Source organism: Chelonia mydas, chromosome 26 (assembly GCF_015237465.2).
Source record: "Chelonia mydas isolate rCheMyd1 chromosome 26, rCheMyd1.pri.v2, whole genome shotgun sequence".
Taxonomy (NCBI): Eukaryota; Metazoa; Chordata; order Testudines; family Cheloniidae; genus Chelonia; species Chelonia mydas.
The window spans coordinates 10485242-10508508 of NC_057859.1; the positions used below are offsets into that span (position 1 = coordinate 10485242).

The 23267-nt window shown below is 43.5% G+C and overlaps 1 protein-coding gene across 6 annotated transcripts in view; it reads left to right on the plus strand.

The window, feature by feature from the left end:
* The first annotated feature begins 7423 nt into the window (after positions 1-7423).
* Positions 7424-23267, plus strand: part of ANTXR1 (ANTXR cell adhesion molecule 1) — a 223681-nt gene continuing 207837 nt past the window's right edge. For 4 of the 6 annotated variants that reach the window (XR_006287538.1, XM_043536338.1, XM_043536337.1 and 1 more), the window contains exon 1: positions 7435-8661. Coding sequence is in view for 5 of the 6 variants with exons in the window: in XM_043536338.1 (XP_043392273.1) it covers positions 8510-8661 (152 nt within the window). In the remaining variant the exon portion in view is untranslated. Of the gene's footprint in view, positions 8662-23267 lie in introns of all 6 variants that reach the window. The other 2 variants (XM_043536340.1, XM_007065475.4) reach the window with 2 other exon arrangements.

The following is a 23267-nucleotide window of genomic DNA, read 5'->3' on the forward strand; positions in this document are numbered from 1 at the left end:
GTTACAGGGAAATTGCTCCAAAATGACACATTTCCACATCAGTAATAAAGACTTCATCAAGATAAATGCTATTATTTGAAAACCGTAAGAACAAATAATGACTGCACTTTACAAAACCAAACCAAAACTCAGCAATGCTTAGGATCCAGGGCTCATTTTATCTTAATCATCCAATTTCTGGAGTGGGGTGTTCATATAGGAGTTGTTAGTTTTGTCCCTCCTGGGCTGGAGTAGGAGGAGAAAAATATTTCCCAGATGCCTCCAGAGGAGGTGAAAGGAAAGCAGTTCTTATGAGTGCTTTTATATTGTGGTGATCATTTTGTTAGGTGCTCACATGTAGCAATGTTCTGCAGAGTATAAATGATAAGCGACGGACAAGGTGGGTGAGGTAAATCGACCAATTTTTATTTGACCAACTTCTGTTGGTGAAAGAGACAAGCTTTCAAGCTGTTCAGGTCTCAAGAAGAAGAAGAGCTCTGTGTAGCTCCAAAATTTTCCTCTTTCACCAACAGAAGTTGGTCCAATAAAAGATATTACCTCCCCGACCTTGTCTCTCTAATATTCTGGGACCAACACAGCTGCAACACCATTGTTAGATAAGAGTCAGTGACAGAAACAGAACATAGATCTTCTGACTCCCCACCTTGTGCTCTTACAACTAGACCATGATCCTCTCTACTTATTAGTTTTATAATTTAATATTTAGATTGCAGTAGCACTGGGACAACCAGATCAGGGCCCCATTGTGCTGGGTGCTGTCCCAAAGAGCTTACAGTCTGAAAGTGATAAAGATTAGTGAATAATTCTTTACTTATAACATGTTTGTCAGGTTTCCTCCAAGTCTATTTTTACACTGCATTTTGGAAGGGATGAGTCAGACACCGACAATTGTTTGAACATGGGGCTTTAGGCAGAATAAGGTTGTATTTCTCTAGTTCTCACCTGACAGTGGAGGTGTTTTTCAGTCACATATTGCTAACAAGAACTCTGTGATTCCTCACAAGCTGGTAAAACACCTCTAACATTGCAGCCTATTTTTTCTGTTAAAATAAAATACAGTAGGATTTTTTTCAATCTCTTCAGGATTATGTAAACTGAAGTCTGGAAATCTGAATGTTTTATTACATGCTGGTTTGCTCCCTCTTGCTGGGCATATGTGATGAGCCTTTTACTTTAAATCCTTTGGAACATCAATTCAAAGGACCTAATGCTCATTCGAACAAACAATGCTTTACTGGTCCTGTTTGCATACTCATGCATTACCCCAAAATTAGATGTAAATTGCCTGGTTAAATGCTAATGCCTTATTTAGACTTGAGCGTGACAGGGTTCATGCTATGTCAACAATATCTCCATGTACCAAACATGGGATATGTAATGCCATATGAATTCACTAATCACTGATATTTGACTCGTGAAGACTGCAGTTAACCCAGTATTAGGTTGTGTGGGCTAATAATTGATAGGGGACTGAGAGTCAGGACACCTGGGTTCTGTTCTTGGCTCTGTCACACCTGGATCCTGCCCTACTGTGGTTTGAGGCTGGGGCTTAGGTATGGCATTGGTGACTAGACACTTAGAATAAGGCAGCAGTGTGCAACTTCGGCACTGAGGGAATTTTTACAGTGGAAATTTAGATGTTGAGTGACTTTAGGCACCTACAGGGTTTGGTGGGAGCTGAGCGGGGTTTTGTTGATTGCAGCGGTGCCTAAAACTGGGATTTAGGTGCCTAACCTCCTTTGTGGATCTGGTTCTAGGTCCCTGGGTAATCCTGAGTAAATCATTCAAGCCCAGTGTCACAAGATGGTGTGCTCCTTTGAGGGTCAGGGGCCTGGGGACAGCCAGCCCTGTTTGATTATCAGATCCAGCTAGGAAGGGGTCAGATGATCACAGAGTCATAGAAATGTAGGGCTGGAAGGGACCTTAAGAGGTCCCTTGATGCCTATAAAGGGCTGAGATGTTCCTTCCTTCAGATCTCTCTGCGACTGGCCCTGGAGCCCAGACAGAAGTGCAGTGGGAAAGGCCCGTAGGCCCTGCAGCCTGTCTTGGTCAAGGGAACATCTTTCTTTGTGTTATTTTGAGAGTTTTGTGTGTAAGTTAATAAACTGTGTACTGAGGGCAGGACCTGAAAGAGACTCGGATGTGGCGTTAGTCTTTCTGGGTCTGGAGGACAGAGGCTGACAGCCCTACACCCAATTTTGCAAAAGCTGCTTCCAATTCTGAGTGTCTCTGGTTTTTTGAGTGACCCACTTTAGATGCCTGATTTTCAGAAGTGCTGGACACCCTCAGTTCCCATTAACTACAGCTGGAGTGGTAGCAGCAACGTACCAGTGGGAATCAACTAGACCCTAGTGATCTCCATTAGACTATGCAAAATCAGAGGCACCCAAAATTATAAAAGCCCCTTTTGACAATAGTGGCCTTAACTTCTGCTTTTCTAGTTTATAAGAATTGCTTCACTATATTGCTGTGGTGTTGTGAGAAGGCATGAATGCAGGTAAAGTGATTCAAAATTGTTGAAATGAAGATGCAAGAAAAAGGAAAGACCTATGAGACCATTCACTTCATTTCCTGTCCAGGGCAGGACTGTTCTCTATAGTTCATTTTCTAGTGTTTTGGCCAGTCTAGTATTAAATTTCTCAAGCAATGTGGCTTCCTCCACTTCTTTTGGGTGACTATACCACAGCATAATAACTCTCACTGCCAGGAAGACACTAAATATACATGCATTGAATTACTGGTATTATTTGACAAGCTCTAATCAATAGAAAGACACTGGACCAGGGGGCCTGGGTATTATAGCAGAGAGGCCAAATATTGCAGAAACAAAGTCAGATGAATCGAATTCATCCAACCCATTGGAGCACAGGAATGACCTAGAGGGAAATAAATCCACTTGGCCACTGGGTGCCAGACTTGAACCATATTTTATTTGAATATGATTAAAAAATAAAATAAAAATTAAACGGCAGCCCCATCATGACATGCACATAATGGTCCCGATCCCTAGCTGCTATAAACTGATGTGGCTTTATTAGTGTCCACGGAGCTATGCCGATTTCCACCAGCGCAGGATCTGTCCCGATGAACCTAAGTAACCACTGAATGTTATTATTGTAACCCTCATCCTTTCTCTCCTTCTCTGCTTCTTTTTCTTGCTCTGACGCATGGCCTCATGCCTAAGCACGTGGATTTATTTTCTTTTAGCAAATTACTGGCAGAGTCAGGGATAAAGTACTACATCTCACGGAATATGCACGGAATGTAGTCGGCAGAAGGGCACTGCCACGTTCCCATGCCTAAGGCCAGGCCACTGGGTCCCCCCCGACTGCTGCTCTGACATGACACTGTTGCAGGCTAGGGAAAGAATCCGTACGAAAGGAAGGTGACAAGACTGTGCAGTTGTGGTCTTTTCCGGCATGTGCAGAGGCCCGCTTCCACCTCCCAGCTAAGACCCCAGCTGCTCGTCTTCCAAGGAATGATGGCACTGGCTCTTTCTTCTGCTCTAATGGTGCCGGCGGAGACCCAATCTAAAATGGTGGACTGAAGGCACTGAAAAATAGTGGCACTGAGCTAATTTCATGGTTTCCATACAGTCCAGGTCTAGCATACGTTCCTTGAGGTGGGGACTGTGGGTGAAATCTTGGCCCCATTGACGTCAATGGGAGTTTTGACATTGACTTTCATGGAGTCCGGATTTTACCTGGTCTCTTTCGCTCAGCACGTGTTAGATACTTTATAAATAAAATGAATAATATTAATTTAACCACAAAGGATAGACTGAAGCTTAAAGTCAAGACTGAACACAGTCCTTCGAGGACTGGTTTTTCAAATAATTAATAAGGGTTTGTTAAATTTTTGCTGCTACCGTGCCTAACATCTCTTGTGATAAACCCACTGCGGAACTTTTTAGTGCACATCCGCAGGGTCCATATGGCAACTTAGTGCATAGCCGTTTAGTGTGCTGTACGCTCACAAGCTTCCCACAATGCTGTGTCTGAGAACTCCCATGAGAACGGGGTAAAATGCTCACTGCACATCTCACTTCATAAAAGAAAACATTCCTGGTAAGAGACGGGCAAAACCAATGACATTAGGGCTCTAAATTTCAGAGGGCTCTAAATCTCATGACCAGTACAATGGGGAGATAATAAGACCAGGGAGGGGAAGACAGGCAGCCTCTCCCCCCACACCCTCATCATTTACACATAGAAATGATCTTCACACACAAGCGGCACCAGCTGTAGTATAATTACATACAGCAGTGCAACAGTTAATATGTGTTAATTCTCTCTCTGTCTCACGCACACACATACTGCAGCCCATGAAATCCACTTTCCAAAAATTATTAGGTCTTTAACACAAAGCTCTACTGTGCTTTTCTACAACGTTTTGTAGAGTGAGCGAGGGACAGAGAGAGGTGGAAATTCTGACATCCTGCCCCTTTACCTCCCGCCCCGGACATGGTTGCCAGAATCTGTAAAAGAGCTAGGACTTCTTTTTGTAGGCACCATCGTCTTGCCACGGTCACCTGACCACAAGGGAAAAAGCAGGCTCGCAGAGAGGAACAAATGGATGAGAAATAGCCCTAAAGGATGAAAGCCCAAAGCCAAGGCACAGTAGGAACTGCTTTTCACTTTATCAGCTGCTCTCCCCTTCTCGCTCACTGCTCCAAGCTTTCTCAGATGCCTTATTCACTGGCTTTTTCCCAAGCCATATTGAGCCGACAGTCAGCCTGAATCCATAGCTGCATATAGGGAATATGATTCCCTGCCTTTCCCCTCTTTTTTCTCTGCTAGCTTAGCACTTATGGCCAAATTTATTTTCCTGAGGCTCTTTCAGGATTTTCGTTGCTTGCTTTTTCTCATCTCAGGGCCATCTGGAAACGAATCTAAATATACATAATTTTTTTTTCAGTTTTGCTTTTCACTTTGAGCTGGATGCAGGTTACAGGCTGAGGGCTAGATTCCAACTGCAGTCATGATGGCGCAAGTCTGGAGCTGTTCTTCTAACTTTGGCGAAGTTACGGTGGTGGCCGTGAGACCAGAATCTGGCCAAAGCTCGTCAATTAAAGCCTGCAGATTTCCAGACAAGGGATTTTTTTTTCACCCTTCCCACTTAGAGGAATTTTTGTTTCCTATATTCAGATCATTTTCTTCATCAAATGTCTAAACTCATGCATGAGCCAGGCCTCCCTCTCCAACATGGTACTGCACCCACACACGTGCACCAGCCTTTTACACAGCTGCCCGGTGTGTTTTCAAAATCGGCCTGACAGCGGAAGTCACTCAAGTGTGTGTTTATTAGATTTAGAAGGGGTCTCCCAGGTGAGACTTTCAAATGCAAGGTCCTTTCTGCTCTGCATGTCCATATACCCTTGTTACAGGAGCTATATCTGTGCTCCCCAGCACCCAGCGGTTATTGTGGCTGCAGAGTATTGAAGCAGCCAAAATGCCACACATGGCTTAAACAATATCTGATCATTGAAAATCTACAACTTAAAGCCAAGTCTTTTAATCTTCAACTCAAATGTTATTTCTACCTTAACACATTGCTGTGAAACCTGGGAATCCATCATAGGTACAGGCTGACATCTCAATGTCTTTGAAAGCAAATGCCTAAAGAAAATACTAGATATTCGATGGATTACATTTATAAGAAATTCTGAGATTTATCAAAGAGTTCACCAATTCCTTATCTCTAAAGTTCTCCAGAAGAGAAGATGGACATATTTGGGACATGTGTTAAGAACAAAATCAAAGCATCTGCCTTGGCAGGTGTGCCATTGGGAGCTGGAGGAACATGTAAAAGGGGTTGGGTGAAAGAATCCCGACACTGAAAAGTACTTAGAAAAGAAAAACTCATGGGACTTAACAACACAGAGGACATGCAGAATGACCCAGGATAGACAGGGATGGTGTAGCCTTGTACGTGCCCTAAGCAATGTCTGATGGCACTGGAAGGATTCAGATTGGTGAAAAAATAATAACTAGCTTAAATGAGATCTGTTGAGAGCTCAATGACTCTGGAAATCAGTGTTTTTGTAGCCATGTAGGGTCCAGGATATTAGAGAGACAAGGTGGGTGAAGACATTTATTTAGCTGCTGAGATATGGGTTTAAAAGCCCAACCTTAATAATCCTAGTTCTTTTTATTTTTTAGATCGCTAAGAGCTTTACAAAGGAGATCAGTATCATTACTCCCACTCTACAAATGGGGAATCTGAAAGCAGGGAAGTGATATGCCCAGACTTCCCCAGCAGCTCACTGCCGGAGATGGGAAGAGTGCACAAGTCCCCTGAATCCAACGCTGGTGCCCTAGCCACTTAACTATAGGTTGATCTGCTGACAGCTAGGAAGCCATTGGTGTGGTAAGGAATAGAACTCTGCTCTCCTGATTCCCAGCACAGGCTTCCCTAGACCACAGCTGGGTGAGCACAGAACTACCCAGAAGAGATTTCCCTCTTTACCACAAGTAGTACCATCTCAGGCTCAAATCCAGCCGTGGCAGCCATAGCAGCGGGTAAGAAAAAAGCTATTCTCCCCTAGCACTGCACAGTTCCCCTGGGGTGTGCATGGTTATTCCTCAAGGACTGTGGGACAGTAGGGCTTGCTTGTTAACCTCCCCCCACACAGGAAGTCAGGGACACCGCAAGGTCAAGGTGAGAGGAGGGCAGGCCTCATGTACATGCAGAGCAGGTTCCGGAAGCATTTAGACTAGTACGTTAATGGGGAGGATACCCAGATTCAAGGGGTGACATATTCTGTGAATATTAGGATCCAGACGTAGGTGCCTGTTGCTCTCTCTTAACCCAGCATTGCCAACTTTTGCAATTTCCTTGATTATTGAGGTTTTTTCCTTTAAACCCCAACTCCGAGAGTCAAGATATTTATATGAGAATCTCCACTTTCATTTAAAAATAAGGAAGGGGTCTGTCCCTCTTGGCTGCAGAGAAACAGTTTAAAAGCCAATCCCCACACAGCTAAAAGGCTCAGAAATCAAGGTGAAATAAAAAGGCCCCACTAGGTATTATTCAAAAAGCCCACACCTCATGATTTTTGAACGCTTGGAGTTGGCTCTACTACTAATGACGTGCAAAGCTATTACAATGTCTGTGGTATAACCAGGCTTAGCTGATGTTTAAACAATAGCATAACACACAAGCGTAATAATCCCACAGGCTACCTTAGTTCCTTCATAATACTCCTCCACCCCACCTATCTCCCTTTTTTAAAACCAGGCAAACTCCCTTATGTCACTCTCCTTAATGAGCTCATTACAGACGCCTGAAACTGCCCAGCCAGGTTGATTAATTAGCCCACAAGGTTCAGCTGCATGGCTGCTGCTTTGCTAATTCTTGAGAGGAATTTGGTAGATGGGGGTTCATAAATTACCTTGCTGTGTTGCTAGATTCACTCACTATTCCCGGTGGCGGCTCAGCACCCTGTACTCTGACAGTGACAATTTTCCCTAGCATACAAGAACACAGACGGGCTCAGACAGGATTCACCTGTCTAAACCCACAAGACTGCCTTTGCAGATTCCAAGAAACCATTTTGTAGCAAAGAATGAGTGGGACTACAGAACCTTGCTGAGTTTTCTTGGCTAATCAGCTAGGCAGGAGAAATGCTGTAGCCTCAGGTGCTGAAATGAGCTTATTAAGGGAAATTCTGGAAAGGCACCTCCTTGATTAGGTAGGGAGATAAGTGTGCTTAATAAATAACTGCATGTTCAACGACTAGAAAAATACACTGGGCCAAACTCCACTCTCATTTACTGCTGCTGTAAGTCCAGAGTAACTCTGGATTTACACTTATCTGTCTGAGAGCAGAATTCAGACCCCTATCTAAATGGATGGCAAACACCAAACACGTGTGTGTGTGTGTGTTATGTTATGTAAGTGAGTAGTCCCATGTGTGCCTGTGCATGAACGTATGCAAGAAGGATCACATGTATGCAACCAAAATTGCTGCACCATGCAACTTTGTAAGCTCAGGGCATGAGTGTTCTAATTAATATCATTTCAGAGGCTCCAGTCTGTTTCGTCAGGACTTCACCACAAGATGGCATTCTCTGAACTTTCTTTTGTAAGAAAAAACAAAACCCACCACCCACAATAACAATAATAATTAAGAGGAAACACTCCAAACCCTTCTCATATTCTCTGAAATCTGGGGCAAAGCAAGAATTGTCAGGAAGTAATTTCTCCTGTGGCAAAACAATGATACTGCTTTCAGTGAGCTGCATGAGAGAGTGACGGAGAAGTCCCTTTAAATAAAAAAAGCGAAATACAGTATTGTGCATCTTGAAATCTGAAACCAAGAAACAGAACTGCAGGGGAAACAAGGGGAAAAAGTCTTGCAATTTCAGAGGACAATTGCTGCAAGTGAAGTTTAAGGAGCAAAATATATGTATATACATTTCAAAGGCATTGAATGGCATTTTTGGAGAAGGCTGTGAAATAAGGGAGCTTTGGAAGAAGAGAACTTTTTTCCCCCTTTCTGGATACAATGGCCATTGCAAAGCAAAGAGTCTTGAGATTCGGCTTCAGATTTCTTTTCTTCGCAACGTTTGTGTTAGCCTGTGATGGACAAGGTGGAAATAAAGAGAATGGAGGTCCTGCTTGTTATGGTGGATTTGATTTGTACTTCATTTTAGACAAGTAAGTTGGTTTGTTTTTGTTTTAGATGAATCCTTCACCAAGGCACGGAAATTTTATCAATTGGCATTTAAAAGAAGTTTGACTTAGGGTTTATAGAAGACATCATGTCTCCAAGGGACCTGAAAAAGGTCCTACAGTTATGGCTTTATTTTTGTTTTGGTAACCTCTACAGTAGCTACAATATGTTATTCTGCAGTGATATATATCATAGATTTGCCCGGCTTTGTGAATTGAAATGTTTTCTTATTGTGACTAGTGTAGATGCTATAGTGGATACTTTACAGTGTCTTAACATTGGCAGTGGGGAAGGATGGGAGGGAGAAAAACCTGGTTATATCTGCTTTTTCTCTGACCTGCAAAGGTTGAGGCACTTCTAAAAGGAGATGGCTGGGGAATGTTACCAGAGACATTAATTTTTAGCTCACCTCTTTCAGAGGAAATGCCAGTCTGCCTGAAGTGTTACTGTTCAACCATTTTCCCCATTAGATCCAAATGTTCCAGTTTAAGTGCCTAGCTGACAAAAAACAGCTCTTTAAGGGCTGAGTACTCTGTTTCAAAGAAAATCTGATTTTGTTCACTGTGATGGAAAATATATAGACTTTCTTAAGGCATTTTTTTAAAGTTGGCCAGTTTTTCTCAGCTCTCAGTCAGATTTTCTTTGTTCCCAGTTAATGAAATGCATATTTTTACTGCTTAACTAACCAGTAGTATACAGTGAGGATAAATGCTTACTCATGTTATTTACCACTCACATGATGCATCATTGTTTTTGCATTGGTGGCTTCTTGCTGTAATTTAAAGGCCTTCAAATTGTACTATATACAAGTCGAAAAGATAGGAAGCTCTCCAAAAAAGTGCGGAAAAGAAACTAGTTAACCCCATCTGTATTTTGCAGTGGCTCCCAGATTCCATTAGTATAAAAGCCCATTCTGAATTACAGTTAGTTATGCAGCAAGATACTTGATTTTAAAAAAAGGTAAATACACTGGCTATTTAGGAAAACCAGAATGTTGAATACTCAAGGGAAAAGTGATTTATTTTCATTTTACTTCGTCCAACGAAAAAGTTCTTCCGACCTACAGCTTCTTATTGCTTTGGTCACTCTGTTCTGCCATTTGGAATAGTTCCTTTTATCACCAGATTTCATAGCAATGCTTTAAAAAAAAAAGTTGAGTATGTTTTCTATTGCAGATTACTTACATACACTAAGTTTCCCCTAAAGTTAAAGTTGAGGTGGCTGGAGGTTTTTCCCCTCTATGAAGATATGCTTTGTTATACCTCTGAGTTAGTTTAATTTTCATACACATTCATCTAAATCGAAGGCATCCTCTTATGACACAAAAAGCGTAACCTGCTAGACTTGCTCAGAGGATTGTGAACTTGGGGGGAAAAGTGAAAATTTGCTCAGCCAGTACAAACCCCAAAGGTAGAAATGCTGCACCAGTACATGTATATCTCTGGTTCATGTTACACTTCTGTAAGCCTCATTTTGCACTGGTGCAGCTTCTCTACATTTGGGTTTTTCACTGATGCGAAATTCTTTAATGTAGAAAGGGTCACAGATAGGGCCTGATTCAAAACCCACTGAAAAATTTCCATGGGCTTTGGAGCAGGTTCACAGTGCTTATATACTACCATGTTGGATGCTCTGTGGACCTGATCTTGCAAGAAACTGAGCACCTCTGGGGAGACGGGTGTGATCAGCACCTCACAAAGGGTGCTCAGCACCCTGCAGGAGTGGGCCATCCAAACATCTTAGATAGAGAGTAGCAAGAAATGGCCAAAGCTACCACCTCCTTTATACCTTCTTTATGTTTTGCAAAAAATGGGTTATCTGGTCCCCATCAGCCCTGATATAAGTGGATGCAATTCCATCAACTTCTGTGGAGTTGCTGTCAGGCACAATGGGTCTGAATTTGACCCCATATTCATATGCTGTCTGTTCTCATCCTATCAGGTTAATTGCCCATATACGTTTGTGTGGCTGAGCAGCGATCTGTGGTGTACCTGGTGAACCCACAGTCTACTCCTCAGTTAACACGTTACACTGACAGCGGTGTCTAGGCGTCGTTTTGTTTGGCGTGGGGAGGGCACCTTTTAAAATGGCATCTTTTCTTCATCCTGCTGATCGCAGGGTCGTTCTTGTTCAGCTTCCGGACAGGGTTTAGCAACACAAGGTCATATGGCCCTGTGGGGGGGGAGGCGGGGAAGGGGGCTGGGAGATCTCAGAAGGATGGGCTTTCACCAAGTATCCATCGCTGCCAAAATTATAGGAAACCATTACACACTATCTTAGGACACGTGGGGGAATAACAACTGGCCTCAGTGATTCCCTAGCAGGGTCACCCCACATGTCTTAGGCAGTCAATCAGTTTGCTACTCTCATGTTATCATTCTGGGGCATAAAGACAGAAGGGGAATACTGGGATTATTCTTGATCGGTTGAACGATTGGCTCTCTGTGTCCCTCTGGCCACCATGTGAAATGGTCAATTTGCATGCAGGGTTTCAGACCATTCTGTCTGCAGCCTGGATGCTTCTCTTGTACGTGGTCTGGGGGAACACGTTCAGTTGAACAGTGTATCAAGTGAGTAGCCAGGACCCAACAACAATAATGCAGAGCCCCCTGCGCAAGGACAAGGCATGATGGCACAGATTCTGAGCATAGTCTGCAATGGCCTTTTTTTTCAATGCTCATTGTAAATATCTTTTTTGCTGTAGCCTGAGGGAAGCTCTGAGAGCTAGTCGGGATTCTGACATGAGATTCTGCATGCAGTACCAACAACAGCCATGCCATGTTGTACAAGTTAAAGGGCATGACATGGATTTAAATGGATACTAAATCTAAACTTCTGCTCAAATAAATTTGTTAGTCTCTAAGGTGCCACAAGTACTCCTTTTCTTTTTGCGGATACGGACTAACACGGCAGCTACTCTGAAACGAATCGAATTAGGCACTGAGGCAGAGGAGTCAGTAGAGGGCTCCAGCATTGCTTGACTTCCAGGGCTGTGTTTATTTTTTTTTTAATATTATTTCTTTCATCCTTGAAAGTAGGTTGCTTAATATTTTAATGGATCTCTTCCATCATCAAAGTTAACATTCCATGTCTCAGAATGAAACTCTTTCCCGTTCCTGATAAGGGTCCTTTATCACTGGGGCTTTAGTTATTTTTAAGGCAGATCCAAATGAAGACAGTGAAGCGGATCCTGATCTCATTGCTATTCACATCCGGGGGCACTTAGAAGTACAATCAGGAACTGTTCCCCATTGTTCTGGACGTTGTACAAACCCACATGAAAACATGCTTCCTGCCTTGAAGAGTTAAGAAAGCAAGGAATTGGCAGACCTAGTCTCCTGTCTCTGCCAGTGGCCAGCAACAGATGCGGTAGAGGAAGAAGTGAGAACCCCACCGTAGCAGATGTGGGATAATCTACCCCCTTGCATTACGTCTCATCCTGATCTCTAGTAGTTAGAGATGGGCTGGTGATCTGAAGTTTAATATCCCTTCCAAAATGATGATGTTAATTATGAACACTCAGAATATTCATGATCTCTATATAAATGTCCAATCAATTTTTTCTTAGTTGAGTTTACAATCTAAAGCCCCAATCCTACAAACTCTTACACATTTCTTCTGGTGTTTGAGCCTTTAGAGTTCTAATCAGGTCACATTTTCAAACTTTTCTCTGTAACCAGGAGGTCCGGAAAGTTATTTAATAAACAACAACACAGCTGAGGTGCTCCTGTATTCACTTGTATCTAAGTAAAACACCGAATATCATGAGACTCATCAATTGCTAGTGCTGGATTTCTTATAGGCATCTTGCAGAAACAGGTCTCAAGAAGAGATTTGAAGGTGAAGAGGGTAGCACAGAAGAGATGAGGGGTGGCATTCCATGCATAAGGGGCACTGTGGAAGAAGGTCCAGGTGGGAAGCAAGCAAACAGGCCGATGACCGTTATCACTACCAATGGAGAAGAGGATCCAGGATGAAATAGGGGAAATAAGACAGAAGGAAAAGTTGTGAAGGGTCTTGAAGATGAATGAAGCTTGAACAAGGAACCAAGTTCAAACTTGAGTTTGTGTTGAAAAAGAGGGAGACAATGGAGAGATTTGAAGTCAATGGAAAGATTCCCAGTGGGTTTGGATTAGGCTCTCAAAGGTGGTTAGAATGACAGGAAAAAAAGACAACCTTATTACCTGGGTTTTGTGTGCACCGAAGGGGTACAACGGGATGTCAGGTATGCCAGAGAAGAGTTGTTTATGATAATCAAGACAGGAGATGAGGAAGGCTTGGGTAAGAGTTTTGACTCTCTGAACAGCACGCAAAGAATTGATCTTAGAAATGTTACAGAAGAAGCAGCAACATCTGGATACAGTCTGGATGTGCAGCGCAGGAGAGGAGTCAAAGATCCCTTAGGTTACAGATCTGAGTGTTGGGTTCGAATTCACTTAGTCAAAACTCCTGTTGATTTCAAAGGGCACACTCCTGAGACATCAGTGGATGTTCTGGGTGCTGAGAACCACTTAGGATGTAGCCACTTGTAATATTGCCTGAGAAAGGAGGCTAGGCTTTGCATTAGGAATTTTGCATTAGGAACTCAAGCTTTGGTCCAGTGAGAGAAACAAATGACTTTCCATCGTGGTTTATTTTAATCCTGATATTTGTACTTCTGCAGCGAAAAAGATCAATATCTGAAATCAGGACCTTCAATATTGCCTGAGATGTTCATTGCCAATGGGGTCTGAGCCCTGTAATCAACTGGGGTGAAGTTTTTAAAGCTGCTTTAGGGTATTTATATCCAGATATTCCATTAGTTTTAATGCAGGACCTGGGTTTAAATCCCCGAGACTTTTTTTGACAATCTCAATCTATACCTTTTCTTCTGGTTTCGTTGTTGAGAGGGGTTTCCTAGGTAAGAAATACGAAGTTATCCCAGCCCTGCAAGTACATACTATCACCATATAGTATGCAGTGCTCATTCCAACAGGTACCATCAGTGAGAACAACTATTTGGATAGAAAAAACGGGATTTTTTGGACTGGCTGGTTTACTGTTTGGCAACATGCTCAACCAATCAGAGATTTCTCTGACTTCAGCATGTTTTCCACAGATGTGTGCAAGTAACAGGAACTTCTTTTCATCCCTGGTTTTATGGGGTTATTGGCAAAATGTACCCGGAGGCAGATATTTTTGATTATGCAGCATAAACTGCATGGCTGCTCGGTGCAGTTAGAGGGGGCTAATGTTCTTTAACACTGGTATTTTTAGATTGTCCTGTATTTCCTTTTGGATTAATTAATTAGATCATGCTTTAGTGGAACTCATGAAGAAATCTCTCCTGGTATCTCATTATGTTGGACCAGAGTGTTATGGAAATAAAGAAGCTGGGTGTAGTTATGGATGTTTGTGTGAATTAGTTGTTGGGAGAGCTGAATTCTTGTGGCACATCACCTTTTATTATTTGAATTGCAGTAATGCCTAGGAGACTCAGTCATGGGCCATTGTGCTAGGTGCTGTACAAACACAACAAAAAGATGCTCCCTGCTCCAAACAGCTTACAATCTAAGTCTAAGCTAAGAGACAACAGGAGGCTACAGGCAGCTAGGGGAGCACAAGGAAACAATGAGAAGATATTGGTCAGCATGATAGGCCAGACTATTCTTTCTGTTGGTTTGTGCCATTCACTGTTATCTAACAAACTTAGAAAAGTTTCGCAGCATATGATTGACAAATGCATCTATCCATCCTATTTACAATATGTCCAGCACCAGACTACCTGGGCACCAGCCACTTGAACACTGGCAATTAGAGAGGTGAATAATAAAAGCTGGCACTAATATTTTCTGTGTCATTTACAAGCCCAAGGTTAAAGACCTTATTTTCAAAGGGATTCTCAGAACAGCAGGCATTTTACACCCCCCCCCCCCCCCCCCCCACACACACACAAATGCATGAAACTGATTTGTCGGTGAATGCATGCTGTGACAGGGTCGGGCCAGATGGCTACAGGAGAGTAATAGAAGGCAGATATATTGCCCCAGATTAAGTAGGTCCCTTTTCCCTGGGTAAGGTAACAAGGAAGGTTCCAGAACCATCAGGAACCTTCTGGAGACAATTAAGACAGACAGGCTGATTAGAACACCTGCAGCCAATCAAGAAGCTGCTAGAATCAATTAAGGCAGGCTAATCAGGGACCTGGGTTTTAAAAAGGAGCTCATTTCAGTTTGTGGTGTGCGTGTGAGGAGTTGGGAGCAAGAGGCGCTAGGAGCTGAGAGTGAGAACGCGGACTGTTGGAGGACTGAGGAGTACAAGCATTATCAGACATCAGGAGGAGGGTCCTATGGTGAGGATAAAGAAGGTGTTGGGAGGAGGCCATGGGGAAGTAGCCCAGGGAGTTGTCGCTGTCACACAGCTGTTCCAGGAGGCACTCTAGACAGATGCATTCCACAGGCCCTGGGCTGGAACCCGGAGTAGAGGGCGGGCCCGGGGTCCCCCCAAATCCTCCCAACTCCTGGTCAGACACAGGAGGAGTTGACCTGGACTGTGGGTTCATGAAAACGGCCAAGCTGAGGGCTGCTGTGAAGCTCCAAGGCGAGCAAATCCGCCAATAAGCGCAAGGCCCACCAAGGTAGAGGAGGCACTTTGTCACAATGCAAACAGGTGTGCGCATGCAAAAATTGGCATGAGCCAGATAAAAAATCAGGCAGTAAGAGAACAGCGGTGAAGGGAGGCAAGTAATCTGAGCCATTTCCTGTGATCCTTTCATTGTCCATCCAGCCAGTTATTCTATTTTTAACAAACCGCATTGAAATGAACTCCCACCATTAAAAGTACATTTAACAAAATAAAGGGCTAGATCTTTCTTTCCCTTATACTAGCGTTACTTGGTGTAACTCCGTTGACTTAAATAACTCCTGTAACTCCTCATTTGCACCAGTATAAGTAAAGGGGGAAATGGAGCTCACCAAGTGACGGGAAGCAGACAAAAATAAGAAGCATTTGACATCACACAGAGACAAGACTGTCCTCCAGGAACCCCTTCCTGTGGGGAGGGGGGTGATTCTTCCCATGGGAGAAACAAAAGCTTTAGCAAAAACCAGCCACAGAACTTTCTGGAATGGAGAGTATTATTCTAGCTGTTTTAGTCACCAGAGATACAGGCTCTGTGGAATGAAGACACTTTTGCCTCTACGGAACCTGTCCAAATCTGTCCCAGGTCACTTGAGACAAAAGCTTTTTTACTGTCTGATGGCTGGTGACCATTGTGAAAGGTCTCAATCCAGTTTGTAATGGTCTGGTGTCTACCACACACAGTTGGCACAGCTGTTGGTTGTCTCACTAGGGTGACCAAGGCATATAGGCTGAGCTTCCTGCTTGCTCCCCATTATGTGTGTTTCTTTAACATGAGGCGTAAGGTGTGTTGTCAGGACTGTGGAGAAGCTTGTAGTTCAGCTGTCTCTGTACCTCTTCTGTGGATAAATGTAACATAAGAATGGCCCTACTGACCAATGGTCCACCTAGTCCAGTATCCTGTCTTCCAGCAGTGGCCAATGCCAGGTGCTTCAGAGGGAATGAACAGAACAGGTCATCATCCAGTGATCCATCCTCTGTTATCCACCCCCAGCTTCTGGCAAACAGAGGCTAGGGACACCCAGAGTATGGGGTTGCATCTCTGACTATCTTGGCTAATAGCCATTGACAGACCTATCCTCCGTGAACTTACCTAGTTCTTTTTTGACCTTCATTATAGTTTTGTCCTTCACAACATCCCCTGGCAACTAGTTCCACAGACTGCATTGTGTGAAGAAGTACTTCTGTTTGTTTGTTTCAAAACCTGCTGCCTATTAATTTCACAGGGTGGCCCCTGGTTCTTGTCTTATGTGAAGAGTAAATAACACTTCCTTATTCACATTCTCCAAATCATTCATGATTTTAGACATCTCTGTCACATCCCCCCTTAATTGTCTCTTTTTTCAAGCTGAGAAGTCCCAGGCTTTGTAATCTCGTCTCATATGGAAGCTGTTCCACGCCCTTAATCATTTTTGTTGCCCTTCTCTGTATGTTTTCCCATTCTAATATATCTTTTTTACAGCTGGGGCAACCAGAACTGCAGGCAGTATTCAAGGTGTGGGAGTGCCAGGGATTGGTAGTGTCTGTTGCCTGGTCTACAAAGGATCAGGGATTGTAACTGATTCACTACTAGTGAGCCTGGTTCTTTGACTCAAAGTGTAAAGACATTTGCAGTTAGCTCTGGAGATCTGCAGTTCAATTCCTGATGTCAAACATGATGGCAGCTGTGACATAATCACAGGCGAGCTGACTTCAGTGGAATTCTTGTCCTCTTCGACTTGGACTGCATTGAGTGATAAGGACTGAACTCTGTTCTAGTTGCACCCGAGCAAGCCCGGATCACACAGATCACACAACAATATCTAATGGCTGGTCTTTATTAGTGAGTGGCCTCGTGTTAAGTGCAGCTTAAACAATAGAGTTAAATCACTTTGCTAACAGTGATGGGGTATGTCCAAGCCTGTTGGCTTTTTCCAAATGTCTCATGCAATACTTGGGAAGATGGAATGAAGCGGCTGGCTCTTCCAATAAACCATACTAATTTCTAAAGAGCGCAGTAAGATGCTGCAACAAAATTTCCTGGGCCAAATTCAGCTCTCATTGACAGCCATGGAATGAAGCGGAGTGACTCCAAACTTGCACAGGCATAACTGAGAGAAGAATCTGACCTCCATCAATCTCTAAACCAAGCACCTTTCTTTATTTTGTTTTGTCCGCTGTGGGCATATACATACAAGTAGATATGAGCTTAGATTCATAGATTCCAAGGCCAAAAGGGGCCCCTGATTGCATGAAGTCCATGGGCCTGATTCTGTTCTCACATACACTGGTGTAACTCCACTGGGATCATTGGAAAACCAGTGGAAGTGTAAACAAGTGTCATTGGAAGTGTAAATAAGTGTCATTGGAATTGGACACTGTGTGTGGCAGGGTGACATTGACGTAAAGAGCATGAATAATAATTTGGCCCCAATTCAGGAAAACACTCCAGCACATATTTAACTTTAAGCATACTTCTAAATAGTAAAGTCAATGGGACTAAAGAACATGCTGAATTGCTTTCCTGAATCAGGGCATTACTGAGCAATGATAGAAACTCTGAGCCAGATCTGGTACTCATTTATACCAGTGTAAATCTTCTAGCCTCCCATGGACTTTGTTTCGATTTACCAAATGCTGTTGTCGCTGATAGTGGAATTTACCTACTTGCTACAGGCATAATGGTTTAAGTCTACTCCAAGTATGCATGTTTTCTGCAGTAAAGAGCGTTCCTGGCACTCTCATGATGATATTTCTTAGCTATTCTGCACACATACTGTACAAGCCATAAGGTTGCATCATGTTGGCTGGTTGATCATTTTGTTCTTCTTGCTAGATCTACAGTTATAAGCATAACAAATTCAGATGTTTTGTTTTATACAGTTAGGCTTTATAGAAATGCTTATCCCATTCAGACAACTTACTGATTGGTACTTAAAAAATGATTATAGCATTTTGCAGCAATGGTGCAAAAGACTGCTAGTAATGTGATCGTAAGCTATAGCATTTTGTGCTGTTATGGTTGATTATAACAGTTGTTGGGTTTGGGGTTTGTTATTTTTTTCATGACTGCCCACTGGTTAAATTTGAGACATGGATCCAAACTGCACCAGGTTTTGAGCTTGCATGAGCAAAACCACGCTCTTCTCTATTTGATATGAGTGAAACTGGAACCAAATATCTGAACCTCCTGAAAGCCTCGGGGGGATCAGCTAAATGGGACACAGATCTTGTGAACCCTTCCTAGTTTGACGTGTGTTTCTGAAGCAAAAGCCAAAACCGCTCACTGCTCTGGCTATTCCTGTGTTCTTTTATTAGATTCGAGGGATCCTTTCAGAGACATCAGGGTCTTTACTCAGGCAAAGCTTCCATTGATGTCAATGAGATTTCCCCCACCCCCACAGAACAAGAATAATAATAAAGAGGCTCGGTACTCCTTCCATTGAAGTTAATGGCAAAAGTCGTATCGCCTTCAGCATGAGCAAGATGAGGTCGCAAGCAGGGATTGAAGGATTTGACCTTTTGTCTAAAGGAGAGCCTTTGAATTCCAGATTTTGCTGTCTTTTGGGGGTTTTCTTGAGGATAAAGAGCAAGTGACAAACAGTGCCAAGTAAGCAGCTCCCAATAAAACCATGTCTGATGCAGCTGTTAGGGTAGGACTTGCCGTGGCTAAATGTCAGGATGAAGAAGCGCTGAGAAGAGGAAGAACGGAAAGCAGGGGTGGCTGAATAACTGAGGGTATGTCTACGCTGCAAGTAGACACCCACGGCTGGCCCGTACCAGCTGGCTGGGGCTTTGGGGATGTTTATCTGCTTCAGCCCGATCTCTGGGACCCTCCCACCTCACAGGGTCTTATAGCTCAGGATCCAGCCTGAGCCCGAATGTCTACACTGCAATTAAATGGCCCCTAGTCCAAGCCCTGCGAACCTGAGTCAGCTGGCATGGGCCAGCTCTAGGGTTTTAATTGCAGCGTAGACATACGCTGAGAAGTTGATAGTCAAAGAGGCTTCATTGTCATTACAAAATAATACGTGGCCTATGCCTTTCATTTGCAGATATTGCTGCTCTTTATGTGTATTAATGAATTAAGGTTTGCAATGCCCCGGTGATCATCCCCATCTCCATTTTAAATGGAGGCATGGAGAACTTAAGGGGTTAGGTTTTCATACGAGCTCAGGTCCTGTTTAAGCACCAAAATAAGTAGCCAGGTTTTCAAAAGAGCTCTGCCCATTGGGTGTACGTTTAGGTGCTGAGCTCTGTTGCCAATCAGGCAGCAAGTGTCACAATGAGGGTTGCTTTTGGAAAATCAGATCTTTCTTTAGTGGCTTGGATGGGAGCTGAGCTCCCTGGACAATCTGGCCTCGGTTGTGAGCACCTGGACTAGAACTTGGGAGACCGGCCTCTGAGTCCCCGGCTCTAACCACAGCTCAGAAATGAGAACCAAACAACAGAACAATATATACAGGAAGGAGAACTGAAAATCTTCTCACTGGTGAGGCTGCTGCTGTTGCGTCTGTAGACACAGTTGTGATGCCAGTTTGCCTGGCTGAAGAGAGCATACCAATAGCAAACAGTTCCACTGGGTCATGTGGGCAACCCACAGTCCCAGAAGCCACACTATTGGATAATATACGGGAAGGTGGAACTACAGTATTTGGTACTAGTGTCTGGGACTGTGGGTTCAACATTAACAAGCTCTTCAATGCATGCACAGTATAATAGCTCTTGATTGGAGTTTGCTAGCACCATGTAACGTACTGGCTTTGTGTGTGTAAGTTAATGAGCGCCCGGAGAGAGGGTAAGAGGTCTGCTACTACCATTAGATAAAGAATTTTTTGATAAGTCAAATGTCTGAGAACAGGTTGGGAAACCAGCAACTACTGGTCTCCAGTCCCAGTTTGGATACCTGGTCTCTGTCTCTCTCTCTCTCTCAGGCTTCAAGCAAGTCACTTAACATCCCCATGTTTTTCCCACATCTATAAAAATGGGCATAACAATCCTTACCTATCAGACAAGAGGTGTCATGACAATTAGTTACTTGGAGCTTGTAAAGAGTTTTGAAAGTAGAAATGACTGTATAAGAAGAAGGATGATGGAGTAAAACGAGCATTCGCTACATTTTCCATATAGTGACACCACACGCATACATGCAGCACCCCTTTCCCATCTAGCAGGGACCCCTCTCCCTTTCAGCAGTAACTAGACTCCCTAATATGTGTTTGTTACCCAATAGGGCAGGGGGCACCCCCCCGCCCCCCATTGAGAAGCCCTATACCAGAGGCAATGGCATGCAGTCAGTTATATGCAAAAGATTTAATTTTGGGGAACCAGTTCTGACCTCACAGTGGTGTAACTCTGCTGAAGACAATGGATTGACTCTGGATTAACGCCTCCCTACCTGAGATGAGAATCTGGCTCTTTTTGCAGGGGGCAAGTGAGTTGTTTTTATAAATATCATCATAGAGAGAAGGATAAGAAGCTCTGCTAAACCCACATGTGAAATCTCTGCTGGTCTTGGACCTTGTGCTGTTCTTCCCCTGTGTGTGAATGTATGTGTGGGAAGGTTTCATGGAAAAAGAAGAGCTGTAATTTTAGATGTTTGGATTCTTGTTCCAAAGGGATGGGGGGAGGGTGAAATTGAAACTGCAGCTTATGTGGGGAATTTAAAAAGCAGTGCGTAACTGAGAAAACGGCCTTTTCCAAAACCGCTTAAAACCAAGTCCAGTGGAACAACAATCACAAAGGCAAACATTTAAACAGCGAATGTAGTTTGCTGGCAGCTGGCATACAACTGGCTCAAGCAACTGGGTTTTAAGCTCAGTTCTGGCTAATGCTGTGCTTAAAAAAAAAAAAAAAAAAAAAAAAAAGAACAACCACCCCAGGACTTCTCTGAGCCATGGAAAATGGCACCATTTTATATAGCAACCTACATACCGTATGGGCTCTGTGGCTGTTTCTCATTTGCAGCTGCCTCACTGTGTTTAAGAAAAAAATTGTGAAAACCAGTTTAGTTCAGAGGCTTCTAATAGGAACATAGGAATACCGGATTGCAACAATGGTCAGTAGATGATGATTCTGGTAGAGAGAGGGAGTGTTGCCTAGTGGAAAGAGCACTGAACTGGGACTTGGGAGAGCTGGGTTCAGTTCCTGGCTCTGCCACTGGCCTGTTGTATGACCTTGGTCAAGTCACTTTGCCTCTCTATGCCTCAGTTTCCCCATCTGTAAATGACCCCCGCCCCGTTTTTGTAAAGTGTTTTGATATGTACCGATGAAAAGTATTGTATTGGAGCTAGGTATTATTATTAGGGTCCAAATTCTGATCTCACAGAAGTCAATGAGAAAACTCCCAGTGATTTCATTGAGAGCAGAAAGAGGGCCCATGATCAAGTTTCATCTGAAACTATGAATTTACATGCAAGCCTGAAAGCACTGCAGTGTCATTGACTAACCTGAAGAGCGCACAAAGCCATGTAGCAGAGCTATGGCTCGGGGTCTCAGTACAAGAAAGTAAATCAGGTTTTTACTGACTTGCTGTGAACAAAAATGAAACAAATCTATGAATAATCCATACACTGTGGCTTGGCTTTGCATTGCACTTACTCAGGGAAGTGATGTCACGTCATTAACAGCCAGGCCGGACTTGTATGCACCAGCTTCTGCATGTTGTGATGATTTCATTTATGGCTCTCAGTCTGGTTTCCCAGAGAGGAGACATAACAGAGAAATGTTAGATACATTTACCTTTTTTTCACAAGCTTATCCACGCCCAGTCCCAAACCTCCACATTTCTAGTCTCTTGGATGATATTCAACTCAGCCTTTAACAGGAATATTGTTGCTCTTTCTGTTATAAGACTCTGTAACGGCAGAATAAAGAAAAATCCAACTGAGCGGACTGAAACAATGTAAACTCAAGGAGAGTACTTGTGTCAGTGCTCACCAGTGTTAGTGAGGGTTGCACAAATCTATGCATAGACTGATAAGCAGACTTGCTGCATAGATTCTCTAGCTAACCTCGCTTTTTTGCTGTTTATCAGTGTAAAAAGGAAAACTCCTGGCTCAGTTCCAATCCAGTTAAAATCAATGACAAATCTCCCCGTGAACTCACAGGGAGCAGGATTAAGGCCCAATCAGTGTGACCCTAGGCACCCCTATATTCGCACCCCACCCACTACTGCAATAATATCTTGATGAAATAGGTCCTGTGAAGTATGATATAGAATCATAGAATCATAGAATCATAGAATATCAGGGTTGGAAGGGACCCCAGAAGGTCATCTAGTCCAACCCCCTGCTCGAAGCAGGACCAATTCCCAGTTAAATCATCCCAGCCAGGGCTTTGTCAAGCCTGACCTTAAAAACCTCTAAGGAAGGAGATTCTACCACCTCCCTAGGTAACGCATTCCAGTGTTTCACCACCCTCTTAGTGAAAAAGTTTTTCCTAATATCCAGTCTAAACCTCCCCCATTGCAACTTGAGACCATTACTCCTCGTTCTGTCATCTGCTACCATTGAGAACAGTCTAGAGCCATCCTCTTTGGAACCCCCTTTCAGGTAGTTGAAAGCAGCTATCAAATCCCCCCTCATTCTTCTCTTCTGCAGACTAAACAATCCCAGCTCCCTCAGCCTCTCCTCATAAGTCATGTGCTCTAGACCCCTAATCATTTTTGATCAACCCCTAATCCCCTTCGCTGGACTCTCTCCAATTTATCCACATCCTTCTTGTAGTGTGGGGCCCAAAACTGGACACAGTACTCCAGATGAGGCCTCACCAGTGTCGAATAGAGGGGAACGATCACGTCCCTCGATCTGCTCGCTATGCCCCTACTTATACATCCCAAAATGCCATTGGCCTTCTTGGCAACAAGGGCACACTGCTGACTCATATCCAGCTTCTCGTCCACTGCCACCCCTAGGTCCTTTTCCGCAGAACTGCTGCCTAGCCATTCGGTCCCTAGTCTGTAGCGGTGCATTGGATTCTTCCATCCTAAGTG